Source organism: Sinocyclocheilus grahami, unplaced genomic scaffold (genome assembly GCF_001515645.1).
Source record: "Sinocyclocheilus grahami isolate Dianchi unplaced genomic scaffold, SAMN03320097.WGS_v1.1 scaffold221.1, whole genome shotgun sequence".
NCBI lineage: Eukaryota > Metazoa > Chordata > Actinopteri > Cypriniformes > Cyprinidae > Sinocyclocheilus > Sinocyclocheilus grahami.
Window position 1 is genome coordinate 1,133,130 of NW_015505400.1, and position 21,691 is coordinate 1,154,820.

The window sequence follows — 21,691 nt, forward strand, 5'->3', positions numbered from 1 at the left end:
CTGTCTTTACATTTATTTTGAAAGCTGAAGCTCGCGATTATGGTAAGGGGCGTTACATTTCCGACGAGTGCTTGCGGTGTTCGGCCAATCACAATGCACTGGGTCAGCTGGCCAATCAGAGCAGACTGCGCTTGTCGGAAGGAGGGACTTTGTAGAAAACGAAGCGTTTGAGAGAGGCGGGGGCATAGAGGACCTACAATAATGTACAGTATTTGAAAAATAATGTGTTTTTTGAACATTAAAGCATGTCAACATATTCTGTTACATCAAATACACAAAATAATGATCTTTAAAAAAGCATCATATGACCCCTTTAAGCTTAAAGCTTAAAATAAAGTTTGATGGTTTAACGTTTGCAAATGAAGAAATTAATACTAATAAATATTAGTATTGTAATTTTAGTTGTAATGTAAAATAATTAATAGTATATTATTTTTGTTAAATGTTTTTTTACAGTGAAATATAACAAAAATCATTTTATTTTTTATTTTATATATAAAATATTATTATTATTAAAATATAAATTATTATTTTATAGCCATATTGATATATATATTTTTTTTAAATCTTGGCCAATCTGTGCACCCCTTCAAACAAGTGAATTTTTAGTAATAATCGCAATTTTTTTTTTTATAGAAAGATCACTATTTGATTCTTTTCTTTAAATGTTACAGACGTAATATGGCTTAAGGCATCCATTTAAATCCATCCATTTAAATAATTACATACGTAAATAAATAATTGCTTTTTTTTATTTATAGGTATGCTTTTAGATCTGCCTTTTCTTGACAAATAAGTTTTTTTTTAAATTGCTTTTAAACAGTATTAGAGTTCACATATGCTACACACTTGTAGCCTGGGTTTCCTTCCAGATTCGATCCAACTCATTCATTCATTCACTCATAAATGCATACATTCATTTATACATACATACATTAATAATGCTTTAGTCTAAATTATTATTATTTTTTGTAATGTGTGAGAATCATAAATTAAGCCCAGCATGTCCAAACATACACTGGTAGTGTATTATTTTTGACTGATCATATATTTACCTGTTGTAACAATGCCAAGAGCAAGACCGCGTCTCTTGTCAAAATACTGGCATGTGATGGTTACAGTAGCAGCATAAACAAGTCCACAGCCTAGTCCTGTATAAAAAAAGTGTCAAGTTAAAGAACAGTCAGGAAAAAGGCTCACCTACTCATAAAATCTTTGTTATAATCATATAATCAAATATAATAAAGGTAAACAGTTTTGGGAGGGAGCTTGAGCTTTACTTTTTACAGACTGACCGATAATCGGTTTTTTTTTTATTGTTGTGATATGATGATGAAATTGAACAAAAACATAAAACATTAATTAAATATAAATTATGCATATTGGACATACAAACATACAAATAATTGGCATTGTATTCGTTTTAAAAATCAATATCAGTCTATTCATTTGAACAGTTTTCAGTATATCATATCGTCCATCAGCCTCTAAAAAACCCAAATCAATCAACCGCTATTTACACGCAGGTGGCGCAGTGACCCAAATTAGAAAAGGTAATCTTTCTATGAGGAAATGTGAGAAACTCACCAACAACAATCCCATAGGAAAATATGAGAAACTGAACATTGGGTGCAAAAGCGCTAAGCATAAGTCCTCCGGAGACCATGACCCCACTGAAGATGGTCACGGGTCTGGCCCCGAAATTCACAACACAGGCACTGCAGATGGGACCTGTGCAAAAGGACCAAAGCATCATCCTGTTAGAGAATGGTAAACTCAAAATCGAAATAAAATCAATAGCTGCTTAAAATGATCTGCTGTAAGCTGAGACATAGAATAGAGTTTGATTGACTTCTGAAAACACTGGACATGACGTCAAATGGCCCACTGACACAAACAGAAAATCATTAGCCACAATTATACCCCTATTGATTTGACACGCTGCTCTTCATTTAATAATGACAAACACGTTTCATAATGAAAAACAAGGTCAAGTCTTATAACTAGAGGATGAGAAACATTTTCTTTTACGACTGACATGGAGGAACAAGCAATAAAACAACAATAAAATAAAAAACAAAACGACTAATGGAGTATCTTTCTACTTGAAAATGTCATGTTTAATTCAGTGTGTTACTTGCCATTTCTTTGTAATTTATTGTGAAGCAATTTTCTGAGTGAAAAATGTTTCTGCTCCAGTTTTGACATTCAATGAAGAGGAAATGCAATGGAAAGCATGTGTTTATGCAGAGTAGAAAAGGAAAACTTGAAATCGCATCATATGACCCCTTTAAGCATAATGCATCTGTAGGAAACTTACTAGCAATGAGTCCGACCCCAGATACGAGAGAGCCGACCAACGCCGTCATGCCTTTGCCATCCTGGAAGGTGTTCAGCCATTCTGGGTAGAGCACCCCCACTGACTGGGGCGAACCGTAGGCCAGGAGCTGACCCATGAAAGAAGCAACCACAATGGCCCAACCCCATCCACCGTCTGGGGCTTGCTTAGTGTTCCAGGTGCTCATGTTTACACTGGGCTCCTGTAGAGAAAAACAAATGTAAAGAAACAGTTCAGCCTGATATTCTGTTACCTTTTAATTTCTTTACACACGCAAAAAGACATATTGCACAATGGACCACGTTTATAATACTTTTTATGTCCTTTTTGGTGCTCAGCAATCTCCATTCAAGTATCGTGCATTTCTACCTCAACCTTTTATAAATGATAAAAATGTAGAATTTTTAATAAATAACCTGATTGTGTTAGGCCAGGGGTAGGCAAGTCCGGTCCTAGAGAGCCGCAGTCCTGCAGAGTTCAGCTCCAACCCTAATCAAACACACCTGAACAAGCTAATCAACGTCTTCAGGATCACTAAGGCTATAGGCAGGTGAGGTTTGTTTTCAGGGTTGGAGCTGAACTCTGCAGGACTGCGGCTCTCTAGGACCGAACTTGCCTACCCCTGTGTTAGGCAAACACTTTATACACAGATGTAAGTATTTAAAGGTTAACCCCCATTTCACTGGATTGAAGAATGATTTGAAGTTATTTCCAAAATCCCTTCAATGGATGATGGACAGAAATGCCTTGAAACTTCTTTCTGCTTTGGATTTATACATGTTATTAGATTAAGACTCTCGCCCCCTTTTTATTATTATTATAATTTTTTTTTTTCTCTGTAGTTTGTTTTTCTGTAAATGCTTTTTCAATCGCTGTTGATCGTTAAAATATGCCTTAAGTGTTTCTATTCGAATAATGAGTACTAAAAAAAAAAACCTAACTTCTTGCCTAAGGAGCAGCACCTAACCAGCGCACGACAGCGGAGAGCGCTCCTGAACCCCACTGCTCTATATTCTGCATGGCGGTTTTTTTTTCTTTAGTTTTACACAACTTTAGAATGATTATTATTATTTAGAATGGTTGTTATTATCAACGAAAAAACGAATAAAAAATGAAAGAAAAACAAAGACACGTCTGTGAAGTAAAATATCCAGTGTATTACATCATATGCTATTAAAACAAAGGAACATCTCATTGAGATGAACGAAATCTTTCGACTCTTACCTCACCACCCGGGCAATGATGATTTCCGTGCTAAATTCAGTCCAGGGTGTTGAACTGGCTCTTTGGACGACCCTGCGTTATGATTTGGAACGTCTTATCATTGTGTCATAATGTGAGACGACCACTCTGATACTATATGAATGAGTGCGGATGTCTGTCCTTCATCATTGTGCGGTGTGTCCTGCGCGAGCTCCGGCTTTTGTTGCCAGGCGTTTAAACCGGTTTGAAGCTGTTCTCGCTGGTCCAGCTTCACATCTCGATGCTCTTAACTTGCTTTCTGATTCGCCGACAATGAACACAGCCTTCCTGCAGTGTCAACCCATCATCGACCATTTCCCGTCAACACTTTAAAGACTTTTAGTGACTGATGAAAATCTAAATGCCTTTCATCTATATTTAATGGAACCACCCGTTCCGTGTAGTATGGGTGGCCTAAGAGTATCGAAGCCTGTTTCTCCCACAGTGTAAATAAAAAAATAAAAAAATAAAAAACTAATACAAAAAAATCAAAAAAAAAAATTCCTAATTTTTTTCTCACAATTGTGAGTTTATATTTACAGTCAGAATTGTGAGATAACGGTTACAATTACCTTTATTTTTTTCTTTTGTGCAAAAAAAAAGAAAAGACAATTGTGAGAAAAAAGTCAGAAATGTAAACTCAGAATTGCAAGTCTGAAATCGGAGTTTATATGACTTTTCCCCTCAAAATTACGAGTTTATATCTTTCAATTCTGTTTACATATCCCAATTCTGAGAAAAAAAGTCAGAATTATGGAATATAAACACAAAATTGAGATTACCTTACACAACTAATTGATTAAACTTAAGTATGTGAGACAAATAATTTAGAAGTATTTATTTTATATGGTTTAAAAAAAAGTGCCTTAATGAAAGTTAATACTAATTCAGTGGCCAAATATCAACCCTTAAATGGAAAAGTAGCAGGATACTGTATCGTTGCATTTCTCATGCAGAGATCAAAAGATCAAGCTATTCTCATGCAGTTTCCAAGCTCTTTACTATCCGTTTTGTGATCATACAAATAAACAAACTTTAAAATGCACATTTGAAATCATCCATCTTCATCAAAGCAGGCCCTTGAGATTCTGCCAATGGGACAGACACTCATGTAACTCGTGTGCTAACTTTCTCACAGTATCAAAGCAAGGTCTTTTTGAACTGGAATGCACTGCAAAGATTAAGCTCAGTACAACAGATCGTGGGAACAAGAAGAAAAAATACATATATCACAAGAAAGGTTTCCCCGCAGCACTCCCACAAAATATCTCAAATACTTCACATTTCTTAAATACTCAACGAATACAAGACTTAAAAGCATATTGCTGCGTAAGCAGGATGACTTTAAAAAAAAAATTTTTTTTATCACTTTCTGAGACACTAGCCTATGAATTATTATCCAAGAATTCAAAAGTGTTATTGGTCCGCAGTTTTATCCTTACAGGGTCATTAGCTGCTTTGACCACGATTCCATCTGGAGTACAGAAGCACACTTGTGGCTTTCTGTAATGTCTGGCTGGACCACTCTGGATGACACTTTTAAAGTGTCTGAAAAATATATGACCACATAATTTCCTCAATAGTATTTTTTGTCCGTCTATGACCAAGCAATTTCTAAGAGATCACTATGGGCGTAGATCACTTGACACACACTGATGACAAAGCAGTAAGTACTTGCTAAAACTGTGCTATGCACTGAAGAGATGTTCATTCCCTCTGAGCTGGAAATGCCTTCAACTCACACACCATCTTTAGTGGACACAAATAACGCTTCCAAACACAGAACTATGAGTACAACACAGATGAATGGTTTCAGAGCGAGAGAATGAAGACATTGAGGATTGTTAAGCCTTTGGCTTGAGGGATGTTACAGTGAAGCAGCTCTGTTTCAAGTCCCTGATCTATGGCTGCAAGGACTGCTGCGGCTGCAGTGGAGCTGCCTGGGATGATGTTGGATGCACGGCGGGTGGAGGGGGAGGCGGGGGATGGACGCCAGGCTGCGTGTTGGGGGAAGGAGGGGGTGTGGGCCGCTTGAATTTGTCTGGACTGTTGCTTCTTCTTGGGGAGGGTCTCTGTGGGAGAAGAAAGGATAATACATAATTTATAAAATGTAATTTAATATGACAAATCTGATGTTTAAAAGAGCTGAAGTTAGCCTATTTATAACCATTAGGCATGCAAATACAGTTCCTGTGTCATGCTGCTAAGTAGCTCTGGTGACATTATTTTCCCTGCTCATTTATTTTCAAATTATTTTATTTGGATCGAGTGCCCTTTATTTTATCCTTACATTGGCGGTTAAAAGTTTGGAATAATTACGAAAAAAAAAAAAAAAGGATTTTATAATGTTTTTGAAGTCTCTTACGCTCACCACAGCTGCGTTTATTCAGCCAAAAATTCAATAAAAACGGTAATACTGTGAACATTTTCAGCAGCCATTACTCCAGCTTTCAGTGTCACATGATCTTTCAGAAGTTTGGTACACAAGAAACATGTCGCCTGATCTACAAAGAAACATTAGGCAACAAAAACCGTCTTCAATAATAAGACATTATTGAGCACCGAATCAGCATATTAGAATGATTTCAGAAGGATGATGTGACACTGAAGACTGGTGTCACGAATCGCTACTGTGAGGAAGGAGGAGACGTGGAGTATACTTCAAACAAAGAGACTTCAATGGACATCAAGGGAACCAGGAACACACAGGTAGCGGGGAAAGACGACATTCAATACCGGACAGGAAAATCAGAACTAGCGTTGTGACGGTGAGGAAATTTTCCCACCGGTTAATCGACGTGTGACAACACCGGTATCACCGCGGGGGCGTTCCCTCTTTTCCTCGCTTTTCTTTGCTTTTAAATGGCTTGCAAAAGCGGTGTGCGCATTTTACTTTCACTTTCAAATAGTGGCAATTCAGAGTAAAGCAATTGTTCGTTTTTAGTTCGTTTGAATTTTCTCTCTCTTCCTCGCTTTCCTTCGCTTTTAAATAGCTTAAAAGCGTCATGCACATTTTACTTTCACTTTCAAATAGTGGCAATTCAGAGTAAAGCAATTGTTCGTTTTTAGTTCGTTTGAATTTTCTCTCTCTTCCTCGCTTTCCTTCGCTTTTAAATAGCTTAAAAGCGTCATGCACATTTTACTTTCACTTTCAAATAGTGGCAATTCAGAGTAAAGCAATTGTTCGTTTTTAGTTCGTTTGAATTTTCTCTCTCTTCCTCGCTTTCCTTCGCTTTTAAATAGCTTAAAAGCGTCATGCACATTTTACTTTCACTTTTGAATTAGCGGCAGTTCGGCGTCAGTTGCTTGAATGCAACAACAAAATACGTCAAACTCACTTTAGCCTACATATAAAACAGAACTTTTATTAACAAAACAAATAAAAATACACCATGCTATAGGGCAGGCTACACCTAATATAAAATAACAAATAACTTGCATAAAGTTTAATAGGTATACAAAACTGGAAATAAGTAAACATGTATAATATATAACCAAATAAATAAAAAACGTAGAACGTTTATTAGCAAAACGAATGTCACATAAAATAAATAAATGACAATCAGCAAACAATGTGGAACCAATTAAATAAGAAACGAATGTTTTAAAAAACTTCCAAAATCACCTTAGATAAACGGCAGAAGTCAGCAGGCTTTTCAAAATTCAAATAATTTGCCAAACAGGCGCTTTTGCATTTTGTTTCGAAACTAAATCATCCGCGATCGTCTTGTCTGTCTCACCTCACCTCACTCTTCTTGTCAGTCAGCTCGACTCACTCTACTCACTGGAGAAATTAAATCTGATCTGTGATGCTACTGTTGTTCGGCATGCTGCAGTGAGCAGCTGCGTTCAGTTTTTAATTGTAGTGTCTGTTCTTTTACTGAACTAAATTATTTTTTATTACTATAAAAAAATCTAAACGACGGTGGGGGTCGGTGACGCGGTGGGCAAGTGATGTAACCGGTGTTGCGGCTTAACACCGGTATCACCGTCAATCGCGGCAAGCCTACTCAGAACACACTTTATATACAACTAAATCAGGGCAAGACAAGACGCACCAGTAATCAAATTGGAAACAATCGACATGGGAAAACTGGGTCATGGAACACGTGGGGAGCAAAACAAGACACAGGACTGACAACTGGAGTAATGATGCTGAAAATTCAGCTTTGCCATAACAGGAATAAGTTACATTTTAAAATGTATTCAAATAAAAAACAGCTCTATTACAATGTAATAATATTTCTCAATATAATAACTTTTAGCAATTTTGACCAAATAAATCAGTTCAATTCACATTTAATTGTATAGTGCTTTCCACGATATATATCGTTTCAAAGCAGCTTCACAGAAAATGAATTTTTCTACATTACAATTAAGAGTGCTGTTATCAAAGGTGAATGTTTAATATCTACAGTATATGGCAGAAATGTACAGTTTTAAGATCATCCAAATCATGCAGTTAGTATTCATTTAAGCAGGAACACATTTAAGCATTGATTATATGATGTGATCATACAAAGAAAATTTGGCCGTTTTTGTGTTGATTCAGAGTTGGCATTAATTACTCCAAAAATGTGGCCACCTGTGTATACACGTATATTAAAATTATATTAACTTCTGAACTTTCCATCAAAAACAGCTTGTGATGCTGAATTTAAGTGACTTGGATGTTAAAATACTTGCTCAAAACTCTTAACACTTGGCCATGATGAGCTATGGTTGTTTTGTGGGCAGGTTATGCAGTAAAGTAGTCAGCTCAGTGGAAACACAGGCTGGTTTCTGCAGATCACCAGGTCACAAACGTTTGAAATGTAATCCGAATGACCTTTCGCACACAATAAACACATCACAATAAGATAAAGTAAAGACAAGGCATACATGGAAACTGCAAATTACTCAGATGACTCTGCAGAAAATTACAGAAAGCCGTCCTGAAAGAACTGTTAAGTGAACCGTTTAAGGTGCAGTCACATTGGCAAAATTAATGTGAAACTTAGTGGGCAAAAAGGTTCCATTGACCATTGTCAATACTGTTGTGATGCATGAAGTACAGCTCATATTTAAGTCATTTTCAAATCAAGCAGCTTTCTGTAGGTACATGTGGCAAATTTGCATGACCAAACTTGAAGACAAGCGAAATCTTTGTGGGGAACGTTTTTGCCGTCTCTTAAAACTCCTGATGGTTACGTTAAGTTAAGTTAAGATACTTTATTGTCATTATAATAATACAACAAAAATTTTTTGGTAGCTCTCAGAGATCAGCAGCGTTGAAGAAATATAAAAGAATACACAAGATATAGTTAATTAATACCCTATAATATAAAATTAAATTACTGGATATTGATCATAAAATTTCACAGAAAAACGTAAGCATGACTGCTACTTTAAGGCCTGTTCATATCAATGCTAATGATCGTTTCAAAGCAGCTTCACAGAAAATGAATTTTTCTACATTACAATTAAGAGTGCTGTTATCAAAGGTGAATGTTTAATATCTACAGTATATGGCAGAAATGTACAGTTTTAAGATCATCCAAATCATGCAGTTAGTATTCATTTAAGCAGGAACACATTTAAGCATTGATTATATGATGTGATCATACAAAGAAAATTTGGCCGTTTTTGTGTTGATTCAGAGTTGGCATTAATTACTCCAAAAATGTGGCCACCTGTGTATACACGTATATTAAAATTATATTAACTTCTGAACTTTCCATCAAAAACAGCTTGTGATGCTGAATTTAAGTGACTTGGATGTTAAAATACTTGCTCAAAACTCTTAACACTTGGCCATGATGAGCTATGGTTGTTTTGTGGGCAGGTTATGCAGTAAAGTAGTCAGCTCAGTGGAAACACAGGCTGGTTTCTGCAGATCACCAGGTCACAAACGTTTGAAATGTAATCCGAATGACCTTTCGCACACAATAAACACATCACAATAAGATAAAGTAAAGACAAGGCATACATGGAAACTGCAAATTACTCAGATGACTCTGCAGAAAATTACAGAAAGCCGTCCTGAAAGAACTGTTAAGTGAACCGTTTAAGGGGCAGTCACATTGGCAAAATTAATGTGAAACTTAGTGGGCAAAAAGGTTCCATTGACCATTGTCAATACTGTTGTGATGCATGAAGTACAGCTCATATTTAAGTCATTTTCAAATCAAGCAGCTTTCTGTAGGTACATGTGGCAAATTTGCATGACCAAACTTGAAGACAAGCGAAATCTTTGTGGGGAACGTTTTTGCCGTCTCTTAAAACTCCTGATGGTTACGTTAAGTTAAGTTAAGATACTTTATTGTCATTATAATAATACAACAAAAAATTTTTGGTAGCTCTCAGAGATCAGCAGCGTTGAAGAAATATAAAAGAATACACAAGATATAGTTAATTAATACCCTATAATATAAAATTAAATGACTGGATATTGATCATAAAATTTCACAGAAAAACGTAAGCGTGACTGCTACTTTAAGGCCTGTTCATATCAATGCTAATGTTCGACAAGAAAATTGTCCACATGCTATTTGTCTGTTCAGACTAAAACAGCCTGAATGAACATGCAAATTCATTCTCTGACAGTAGGTGATACTTATCAGGAATGTGATTCTTCCGGATGAACTGCTTATGGTAAAATGGCCTTAAAGGGTTAGTTCACCCAAAAATGAAAATTCTGTCATTAATTACAGACCCTCATGTCGTTCTAAACCAGTAAGACCTCCGTTTATCTTCGGAACACAAATTAGGATATTTTTGATTAGTTCTGAGAGCTCTCTGACCCTCCCATAGACAGCAATGTAATTACCACGATTAAGGTTCAGAAACGTAGCAAGGAGATCGGTAAAATAACCCATGTGACATCAGGGGTTCAACCGTAATTTTATGAAGCTACGAGAATACTTTCTGTACGCAAAGAAAACTAAAATAATGACTTTATTCAAGAATTTGTCTCCTCTGCGTCACCCTGGTGCCATTTTTGGAGAGTATCCACTAAACGTAAACAGCGTATGCTATTCTGTGTCAGCTGCGTCCAGGGCTGGGGAGAAACTAAATACATGTAACGGCATTACGTATATAAAATACAAAATATGAGTAACTATATTTCGTTATAATTACATTTTAAATAGGTGGTAATCAAATTACAGTTACATCCGAAAAGTATTTTAGATTACCAAAGTGATTACTTTGAATTTTAATGTAATTTCTTAATTTAATATTTAGGTTTGGGGATTTTAACCAATAAGGCAAATTATTTTTATATATAAAAAAAATCCTGTTCATTTAGCAACTCGTAGTGAGTGCATACGCTCATCATCACAACACAAAAATGGACGAGACTTTTAAACATCTCTTTAACCACCAGAAAAAAAAATCTGTACTTTTTTTATATGGTTAATACCTGAAACCTTATTGTAAAGTGTTACTAAAGTTTTATATATTGTTCTGTGTATGTGTGTTTCACAGTCTTGATGTTTTTGATTAACCCTTTAATTGCTGTAACCCTTAAAATCAGACTGCCAGAGGGTTACTGTAACTGAATGTGCCCACTGTGCACCGTTTTCTTGATGCCACTGGGGTGGCGGATGCACTGGTGGCTTGGGCCCGTCATCGCTGCTTGCAGCTATATTTACATTTAATATTTCTAAGAATTTAACTGAAAAATGACAACTAATTCTCCTAGAATTCACACTTTGCATTCAGTTAACAGATCCATACGAATAATGAACTTGAAGTCTTCATTCATTCGAAATGTTCAAGAATAGATTATCATTGGCGCAGTAATGCAAGTTCATGATCCGATTCGTGAACAGATGATTCTTTTAATTCAATCTTTTAAATGAATAATTAATTTTGTTTAACGAAACCAGTGTGAATGGTTCACATTAAACTGGATAGATCTGGGTGTGTTTCCCAAAAGCATCGTTAGCAAACCGTCTTTGTTAAATTTCATTGAACTATTCATTAAACAAAGTATTGCACAAGTATAGCACACACACACACTAGGTAAATAGGCTTGAGAGAGCGAGAGTAAGGGAAAAACCAGACAGCAATGATGGTGCAGCTCAGAAGGAACTCACTGCAATGCTGTGTGAGGCTCCTACGTGGACATGTAGGCCAGGTGTGTTGTAGTAGGACATGCCTGCTCTGGTCAGTGTAGTTGGCGGGGTGAAGCCCACTGTGTGACTCGCATATGACAACCCTGCAGAACAGACCATGAACAGAAAGTCAGCAAGGCTTTAGCAAATTCCTTAAAGGGTTAGTTCACCCAAAAATGAAAATTAGGCTGCGTTTTATTCACCCCCCGAGGCATCCTAGGTGTATAAGACTTTCTTCTTTCAGATGAATCCAGTCGGAGTTATATTAAAAATTGTCTTTGATCTTTCAAGCTGTTTAATGCCACTCAGCGTAAAATACTTTTTCAAGTAAACATGGTGTACCTGGTGAGATGGGCCTGCTGGAGGACGGGGAAGGGCTGTAGGGAATGGGGCTGGATACGGTTCGGGGACGTAGGCCTTGAGCGGACATCTCATTGAAATACCTGCATAACAATAGTGAAATGAAGCAGTGGGTGATACATAAGTTATATGTTCTGGGATTTTCTAACGATAATTATACAATATTTTGTTAGTCTGTATTTGTGTTGGTACATTGACTGGTTAGGCCTGTTGTGGGCAGCTGCCTCCCAAAGCTTTTAATATTCTTCAGATTTTTTCAGTTCATAGTAGTGACAGAAATGAACTTCATTACAGAGCTATATTTGCCAAACGATTTCCAGGGCATTTTTAAGGAATTTTTTTTTCTCTAATGTATGCATCTTTTGTCAAATTATTACATTTAATCAATAAGCTAAATCTGAATAAGACAATTTAATAGTTTTTGCAACAGTAGCTACACAGAAGCTGCATCTAAAGCAGCATTTAGCTATATTTACAGTGCAATTATAACTGCATAAATACTATTGAAGTTTCCACATCATTAAAACAGCAATTATGGTACTATCAGAGACCAGTGGTTCTCAACCACATTCCTAAAGCCCCCACAAAACTGCACATTTTGCATGTCTCCTTTGTTTGACCCACCCATTTCAGGTCTTGGAGTCTCTACTGATGAGTTAAATCAGGTGTGTCTGATTAGGTGACATGCAAAATGTGTGGTGTTTTGGGGGGGCTACAGGAACATGGCTGAGAACCACTGTCATAGACAATACATATTGCAGAGCCCTAGTGTTACATGTGATGTTTGGGCTGCGGATACCTCTCATCATCCATCTCCAAGCTGGACTCGCTCTCAGAGAGCTGCCGGCACAGGGCCTCCCTGCGCTCCACCTCCCTCTGGAGCTTCCTCTGCAGGCGGATGTTCTCCTCCCGCATGTGGCGCTCTTCTTCTATGTACTGAGCCCTCTTCTCTGTATCTATAAACACACACACTGCAATGAGCAGAGCTTATCTTTATGGTAAAGTCATACGGTAACAGTGCATTTGTTCACGTGCACAACCATGAGACGACCAAATGAGGTCAACATGACAAAAAGCGTGTGACCGTGTGAGAAAGTTTTGGACCTGTTGATGGAACTATCACTTGCTGCCTCAGAGCATATGTTCTTATTTTACAACAATCTTACCAGCGCTATTTTAGTGTCATCGAAAAACTATTATAGTTTTTATTAATATTCTAAATTAGTGGTAACACTTTACAATAAGGTTAATTAGTTAACTGCTTTAGTTAACATGAACTGAGAATTAACAATACTTCTACAGCATTTATTAATCTTATAATGTTAATTTCAACATTTAGGCACCATGGCCTAATGGTTAGAGAGACGACTTGTAACCTTGTAAAGGTTGCTGGTTCGAGTCTCAGGTCCGGAAGGAATTGTCGGTGGGGGGAGTGAATAACCAGCGCTCTCTCTTCCACCTTCAATACCAAGACTGAAGTGAGACCCCTGAGCAAGGAAACAAAATCCCAACTGCTCGCCGGGCGCCGCAGCAATATGGCTGCCCACTGCTCCGGGTGTGTGATCACAGTGTGTGTGTGTGCACTAGGATGGGTTAAATGCAAATTCAGAGTATGGGTCACCATACTTGGCCAAACATCACTTCACTTTACTAACAACGAACAACTGTATTTTCATTTACAATGATGAATAAATACTGTAATAAATGTATTGTTCATTGTTTAACATTAACTAATGGAACATTCTTGTAAAGTGTTACCAAATTATATTTTATTATTATATTTTCCATTTTTGTTTTAATTTAGGTTTTGGTAAATTTTGTTGTGCTTTTGTCATTTTTATTAGTTTGATTTTTGTTTTTCTTTTAAAAATATGTCTATATAGTTTTTATACATTTTTAGTTATTTTAATACATCAAGTTAAACTAAATGAACATGATAAATGCTGCATTGACAGCTAGCTGAAATATAAAAAGCTTTTTTAACAAAAGTAACGAAAATGTTTATGGTTTTAGTTTTAGTTAATTACAATAAACCATTTATTAACCATGTGCAGGTACATTTAAATGTCTCCAAGGATTGTTGATACCAATGAGGTTTTGCTGAAAATGTCTTGTGATAACGTAACCATAACTTGTGACACCTTCAGCTCTTTACAAGTCCATGCTAAAAAACACTGATTCAATGAAACACCACTTTGGTGTTGTAATGGTGCCAGGACTGTCGAGTAGAAGACTAAGATTATATGAACTATAAAAATACACCATATGGTGTCACAAAAAGCCATGAGAGCACAAGCCCTCATCAGGGGTTCTTCTTGTTAATGTACGTTGTGCCATCTAGTGGCCATAAAATGTTATACAATAAATTTAAAAAAACTCTTTCTGACCCCAAACCTTTGAATTGTAGTCTATGCTCAAATTGCAATGCATGATGGGTGATATCAGATGAAAAGGAAAGTTGTTTCTGGGGCAGCCCAAGTTATTACATTTTGATAAAAATTTCAAAGGCAAACCATTTCTTTGCAGAATAGGGCCAGTTTTCATTTTATATTGTCATAGGACCAAGAGAAAATCGAATGGCGTCTGGTACTTACGCTGTAGATCTGCAGTGCGGAGGTTCTTCTTCAGTCGCTCCACCTCACTCTTAAGGAATCGGATGTGTCGCATCATATTCTCAGGTGAGTCAATCTCCATGGAGATGTCTCTCGGGGACGGCGGAGCAGAGACGGGCTGGTCAAGCTTCTCCTGAAGAATCCTGCAGGGTTAAAACAAAACAGATCTTAAATCTCTTTCATTTAATCTAACCCTTAAAAGTCAGGAAACTGTACAGATATAACTGACCTATAAAACACATAAGCAGGTGTTCAGCAAATGCATGTAGGGCACTTTAAATATTCAAAAGTTTTTTTGGCATCAGTACTTTCTCAGTTACAAGGTAGTGTTTATATTTATGAGGTGAGCTGTGGCAGTGTTACCCAAACCAGCAGCTAATGACAACAGAACTGCACTGGCCTTTTTTCTGCTTCCAGTTTGTCCATGCGTTTCCATAGCCGATTCACAAGAGCTTCTTGTTCTTGCTCTAAAGTGTTTTCCAAGTCGATCTTTTCACGACTAAGCTAAAAGAACACAAAAGAGTTCAAATATCTGCGAAGAACTGAAAAGAATCTTTTAGCATTCAATAAGCAAAATTTGAAGGAGTTACCTGTTCTAAGGTGAGCTGTTTGGAGATTGTGTCGTTCTCCAGCTTTCTGATCTTCTTCATCAGTTTGTTGACTTGAAACTCCTGCTCCTGTTCTAAGTGCTGCTCCAGTTCAGCCTTCTCATGCTGTAACTGAGCAAGAAAAACGGAGAAAATGGATTTTAAACTGATACAACTATGAAATGAATGTGTGCCAGACTGAAGCTGCTCAAGCCATATATTTGAAGAAATCCCGCCAGAAGAGCTGCCGCTTTTGCTTGCCGTTTTATAATCATTGTGAAACTTAGCAAACTGGCAGCTCCAGTAGTAATGAAAAGATTTATCTTGAACTTTATCACATTTGACCAGTGGTTTGGAAAATGGATGGATGGATGATTCAGCTGCAGGTGCCATCTTCTGGCGAGTAGCGGGAATACATTCGGCACAACCCACACAGTGCATTTTGGGTATTTTCCAGCTGCTGAGTGTAAATCAGTACACTGGTTATTGCAGTGCATTATGGGATTGAATGAGTGCACTCGACAATGGCCACTATGGTTTCGGACACCACTACAATTGGCTGTCCCTTCCAATAGTGCCCTATTTAAGGGTATAGGAAACGATTTTTAGACACAGCCCTAGTATTTTCTCCATATAGTGTATTATCAACTCTTTTCAACATTGATAATAATAACAAATGTTTCTTGAGCTCCAAATCAGCATATCACCAATGTTCCCTCTAAGCTGCGCGCACGCGGCCGCGCAGAAGAAATAACGTGCGGCACACACGCATAAATGAGTTGGGAAAGCTATTTGCGAAAGCGAATGAATTGCAATGCTCGGGTAAACTGCTATAGAGTTGATATTGCTATAGAGTTAGAACCGGTGAATGCGGTTTACAGGTTTCATAGAAAGAGAATGATGTGTGCAAAATGAGTCGCTGTAGAAACAAAATATTTTAATGGTTGCGGACGAGATAGCTAAAATCGAGAGCCAACGCAAATGCAATGACATGTGAAATAAAACATCATGTATTAAAGAAGAGTGGCTTGATTAAGTGCATGGAAATAGCGGATGATGGGCACAGAACGCTAACAAAACTTAGAGACATTTACAGTCACACACAGGTATATTGTGCAAACTGTACTTCATAGGGACGTTTAGATAGCTATAGAAGAATTCACGTTCACGTTTTTTTTTATATATTTAACTTACAGATCTCAGTTTAAATGCTTCAGTTTGTTTTCTATTCTATTAGTTTAAATGCTTCAGTTTGTTTTGATATTACATTATGTTAGGCCTATATTATAAACCTAATAAATAATCGAGTCTCTTACGCTCATCAAGGATGTATTTATTTGATCGAAAATACAGAAAAAAAAAACAGTAACATTGTGAAACATTTTTGCAATTTCTAATATTGGTTTCCCATTTTAATATACTTTAAAATCTAATTTATTCTTGTGATGCAAAGCAAGTTTTCTGCCTCATTATTCCAGTCTTCAGTGTCATATGATCCTTCAGAAATAATTCTAATATGATGATTTATTATCAATGTTGAAACTGTTGTGCTGCTTAATTTTTTTTTTTTGGAACCTGTGATACTTCTTTCTTTGATTCTTTGATTAATAAAACGTTAAATAGAACAGCGTTTATTCAAAATAGAAATCTTTTCTAAAATTAAGTCTTTACTTATCATTTTTTACCCATTTAACACATTCTTGCTGAATTAAATTATTAATTTCTTAAATGAAAAAATGACTGACCACAAACTTTTGAATAGTAGTGTAAATTGTAACACAACATTTCTATTTTGAATAAACACTTCTTTTTAACTTTTTATTTATCAAAGAATCCTAAAAAAAATATCACGGGTCCCCAAAAAATATTAAGCAGCACAACTGTTTCCAACATTGATTATAAATCAGAATATTAGAATGATTTCTGAAGGATCATGTGACACTGAAGACTGGAGTAATGATGCTGAAAATATAGCTTTGCTTCATAGGAATAAATTATATTTTAAAGTATATTAAAATAGAAAACTTTTATTTTAAATTGCAATAATATTTCACAATATTATTTTGTGAAATAATATTTAGTATTTTTATCAAATAGATACAGCTTTGATGAGCATAAGAAACTTCTTTAATAAACATTATTGATCCCAAACTTTTGAATGGCAGTGTATTATACTGTTAAAAAAAAAAGTTTCTCAGGTACGCTGAATTGTACATTTAACCACGGGTCAAATGAAATACAAATAGCACATTAAAGTTAAAAGTTACACACTTTTTTTGTGCACACGCTGTACAGGTCTGGTATAAAGTTTTTGCTCCAGGGCACAAGCGCTCCTAAAAAGAAAAGTAAGCGTAGAGCCCTGTGCTCAGGTGGCCGAAATGTCCACCCAATAGAGAAAAGTGTTGCTCAGCAAGAAAAAAAAAATTAGAGGGAACATTGCATATCAGAATGATTTCTGAGAAGTCATGTGACTCTGAAGATTGGAGAAGATATCATGAAAATCATTTGGTTCCAATATTTGTTATTTTTTTCTTCTTTTTTTTAATTAAACCGCTTTCCGATTTCCAGCTATAGCTGGAATTTGTTGAGTGCTTACAGCTGCATTTACAACAAACTGCAACCCATGACTCAACATTTTCCCATCTGTGATGAAATGCGTACAACCACAGGTGACCATATGCTTCTCTGCAGCTCTCTCTTCCCCACTCCATCTTTGGCTCTTTCTCTCATGTTCCACAAGAAATTGAGGACAAGCAGAATTCCCCGGACCCTTTAAGCTGTAAGAAGTTCCTTAAAGACGGCATTGCTAAAGCAGTTCCCTTAAAGTGCATGAATCACTGCCTCAAAGTCAGATAAACCTCAAGAGTGTGGTGGAACTGGGAAGGATTTTTCGTAGAAGCGTTGTCCTTGGTAGGTGAGCTCAATCTATCACTCTTAACAAGGTTGTGTGTGTATGTTTAAATGATCCCAGAAGGCTTGGTCAAGGCCAATTACAGAGCAGACCTTGAACAACATCTCCTGTACTCCCCCTCAGTGACTTATCACTAGAATTTTGAACACAATGGTGGAAACCATCTTCTTTTACTTCAACATGTGCTCTACATTTGCTATGCAATATGTAGGGCCCTATGATTTCCGCGATGTGGAAAACAAAGATGGAATCGAGTCATGAAAATAGACTAGCATCTGTAAATATTAAGCCGCAAAAATATGATCCCTAAATGTTCTGCGTGTCTCTGTGTGAATGAATGGAGCATAAGTGCGGTTTCATTTACTACACATACTGAAACACACGTGACGCTTGTTGTGATTAGTGGTCGACTGATATTGGTTTTTGACGGCCGATGCCGATATCTTGGAAAGCAGGGTGGCCGATATATAGCTGATATAATTTCATTTATTTTAATTAATGTTTAAGAAATTTGAAATCATTTGAAAATGGATTTAAAAGTAAATGTGTTAAATAAGCATACTTATACTTTAGATGACAAAGTATTTTTCACAAATAAATATTTAATAAAAAATATAATTAAAAAAAAGGAAGTAAACACTGTAACCAACAGGGCACTCAGTATTCTGGGAAGTTTGTGTACATTGGGAATCATATTTTTTCAAATTAAGCCAAGGTAACACTCATTTTACATACAGCACACAGTGGAAACGACATGAACATGGCAGTGGAAAAATGCATAACGCGCAGCATAATTTGAAATCACTAGTTTAGTTTAAAGTTTGTCGATCGAGCGTCTCTAGTGAAGCTGAACTCTCCTCCTGTCCGCATTCAATTCACACGGACCGACCATCACCCAGAGAACACACGATCATGCAGGATACACAGGCACACTTCACAAGATTGCAAGCTTTGTGAAATTAAATGTTCATTAGTCATTCAAAGATTTGTTTAAATTATGTAAATGCACATTTGCTGATTGCTGATGGATAATGAGAAAGTATTATAATGTTTGCCTTTCTATTACTAATAATATAAAAGCAATCGTTATAATACTTTTTGTATACATTTAAATTCCTTTGTTTAACCGTTCGATCTGATTATTAGACAGACTTCTATCCGTATTAGACAGAACTGTTAACGACGACGGCAAACAAGAGGGAGAAGGTGAGCACTGTGCTCAGGCGTTGCCGCTGTCGGCGCCGTCAAAATAAAAGTCCCACCTTGAACGCGTTGGCCAAACAGGAAAACTTATCGGCCGATGCCGATATTTAAAAAATGCCAAATATCGGCCGATACATGGGCCTTGGCGAAATATCGGTTGACCACTAGTTGTGATTTCTGCATCTGCTGTCTCACTAAATTAGGACACAAATACATGAACATCTTCAGAACTGCTCTGAGAGTCACTTCCTGAGGATTTTAACATTTCATTTGAGTAAAACTATTGTCATATCATATACACACAGAAGCGTAAAGGTATTCTAATCAACTCGTCAAGATAAAAGTTCGGTTTAACTGGAATAAATTGTGTCAGAAATATATTATTGTGCAGTAGAATGTACATAATACTACTACTACTACTACTAATAATAATAATAAATTATTGAAACTTATTCTTTAAGGAATGGTGAGTAAAACACAAGCCAATTTTCATGATTTTAATTAATTAGACATGCTTTTTCATTACTAAAATTAAATTTAACCATTAAAAAGGAGTCCAGAAAAATAAAAATGGGAAAAAAATGGAATCCAGAAAATTTTAATGAAAAATTTGGAAAAAAATAAAATACTTGACCACATGTCTTTCTTTTCTTTCCTATCCTTTCGTTTGTACGAGCATCAAATGCAAATGATGTTAGTGGCCATCCTTTAGTGACCGTAGTAGGTTAAATGTGAGTCAAAATCATCACAATTAAAAGAAACAAAGACTTAAACTACTTCAGTCTGTGTGCATTGAATTTATTTAATACACGAGTTTCACAATTTGAGTTGAATTACTGAAATAAATGAACTTTTCCACGACATTCTAATTTATTGAGATGCACGTGTATATATATATATATATATATATATATATATATTTGTTTACACACCAAATTGTTTGTTTACAGTTTTCAACTAAAATAAAACCTTGAGATATAACGTAACATTGTTGTAGACATTGTTGTGTATAATGTCTAATCATAAGCTTAAACTTGTTTATAAAAAATAACGTCTTTCTCCTTAAAAAATAATTTAAATAAACAAATAATCTAATATTCTTTTCTTTTTTTTATAAGCCCAAATATTCAAATACAATATTTTTGAAAAATGCCCATCTCTAGACCACAGAGAACAAATCCTATTCACATACCTGCAATAGCTGAGCACTTACTTGCATAAGTTTTCGAGAGAGTTCATTGGTGAGGAACTCCTCTTCCTTCTCATAGTTGACTGCTAGAGTTTCTTTCTCTTTCTGTAGTGCCTGAATCTTCTTGAACAAGGTGTTACTGATGAACTCCTCTTCTTGTTCTGCTCTCGCTTGCTAAAAAATATTTTAGAAAGCACAAAAATGTTAGTCTAAAGCTGCTGAAAATACATCAGTAACAGGTAATAGTTATGTTTCATTAACCTTATTTTTGTTGCCTTGTTAAAGAAATATGCACAGATCAAGCACCGCTTACAAGCAAAAACAGTTCTAAACAAATATGTAGGTGATTTTGATGTGAGAGGACAACAGATGGACTTTTTCACTGGATGAACCGTTATTATAGATTAAGGACTTAAAGGTCATATGATGCGATTTCAAGTTTTCCTTTCTCTTTGGAGTGTTACAAGCTGATTGTGCATAGATAAGATCCCTGAAGTTGCAAAGACTAAAGTCTCAAAACCAAAGAGTTATTCTTTATCAAAGTTAAGACTCTGCCACGCCCCCCTAAAACGGCTCGTTCTAACACGCCCCCACATATCTACCTCACTATGTGGAAATATTAGCATAATGCCGCCCAAATGTGCACGCAAAGAAAGAAGGCGTGCTTTCAGTAACTGCAGTTAGTGTTGAAGCAGCATGTCAGGGAGACGCTGTGTGTTTCGAGGCGAAAGCAAAAGCACTTTATTTGGCCTTCCGAAAGTAGATGCATTTAGGAATCTTTAAGATTGCTTACAACAGAACAGCAATGCATTTTATGGATGACCGTTTCGTGAACATAGGAGAGGAGGTAATTCAGAATCAGCTACTGTTTTGTTATTAGTTTAAGTATTTGTTATTGACTGTTCAAATGTGGAGTTTTGCACATCGTGTGTGTGTGTGTGTGCGTGCGCGCGCGAGCGAGAGAGAGTGAGCGGTGTGTGTGTGTGTGCGTGCGCGAGAGAGAGAGAGAGAGCGGTGTGTGTGTGCAAGCGCGAGCGAGAGAGCGAGAGAGAGTGAGACACATCACAGTGGAGTCAGCTGTCTTAACCGTGGCTTGTGTACTGCAAACACATACCAGCTTCATCACCGTGTCTGTCACGTGACTCTGTTC

At 36.4% G+C, this 21,691-nt stretch overlaps 2 protein-coding genes across 2 annotated transcripts in view; both read right to left on the reverse strand.

Annotated features, from left to right (window-relative positions):
* The window catches only part of LOC107596608 (monocarboxylate transporter 9-like), a 7,409-nt gene extending 3,612 nt beyond the window's left edge, over positions 1-3,797 (reverse strand). Inside the window, exons 1-4 of the mRNA XM_016287364.1 lie at positions 3,563-3,797; positions 2,321-2,540; positions 1,588-1,731; positions 1,056-1,151 (exon numbers count right to left, since the gene is read on the reverse strand). Coding sequence (XP_016142850.1) covers positions 1,056-1,151; positions 1,588-1,731; positions 2,321-2,525 — 445 coding nt within the window. The 5' untranslated portion in view covers positions 2,526-2,540; positions 3,563-3,797. The remainder of the gene's footprint in view (positions 1-1,055; positions 1,152-1,587; positions 1,732-2,320; positions 2,541-3,562) is intronic.
* Positions 3,798-4,901: 1,104 nt separating this feature from the next.
* LOC107596593 (coiled-coil domain-containing protein 6) overlaps positions 4,902-21,691 on the reverse strand; it is an 18,796-nt gene continuing 2,006 nt past the window's right edge. The window contains exons 2-9 of the mRNA XM_016287350.1: positions 20,566-20,715; positions 15,242-15,370; positions 15,052-15,155; positions 14,634-14,794; positions 12,839-12,995; positions 12,022-12,122; positions 11,662-11,783; positions 4,902-5,652 (exon numbers count right to left, since the gene is read on the reverse strand). Of these exons, the coding sequence (XP_016142836.1) occupies positions 5,482-5,652; positions 11,662-11,783; positions 12,022-12,122; positions 12,839-12,995; positions 14,634-14,794; positions 15,052-15,155; positions 15,242-15,370; positions 20,566-20,715 (1,095 nt within the window). The 3' untranslated portion in view covers positions 4,902-5,481. The remainder of the gene's footprint in view (positions 5,653-11,661; positions 11,784-12,021; positions 12,123-12,838; positions 12,996-14,633; positions 14,795-15,051; positions 15,156-15,241; positions 15,371-20,565; positions 20,716-21,691) is intronic.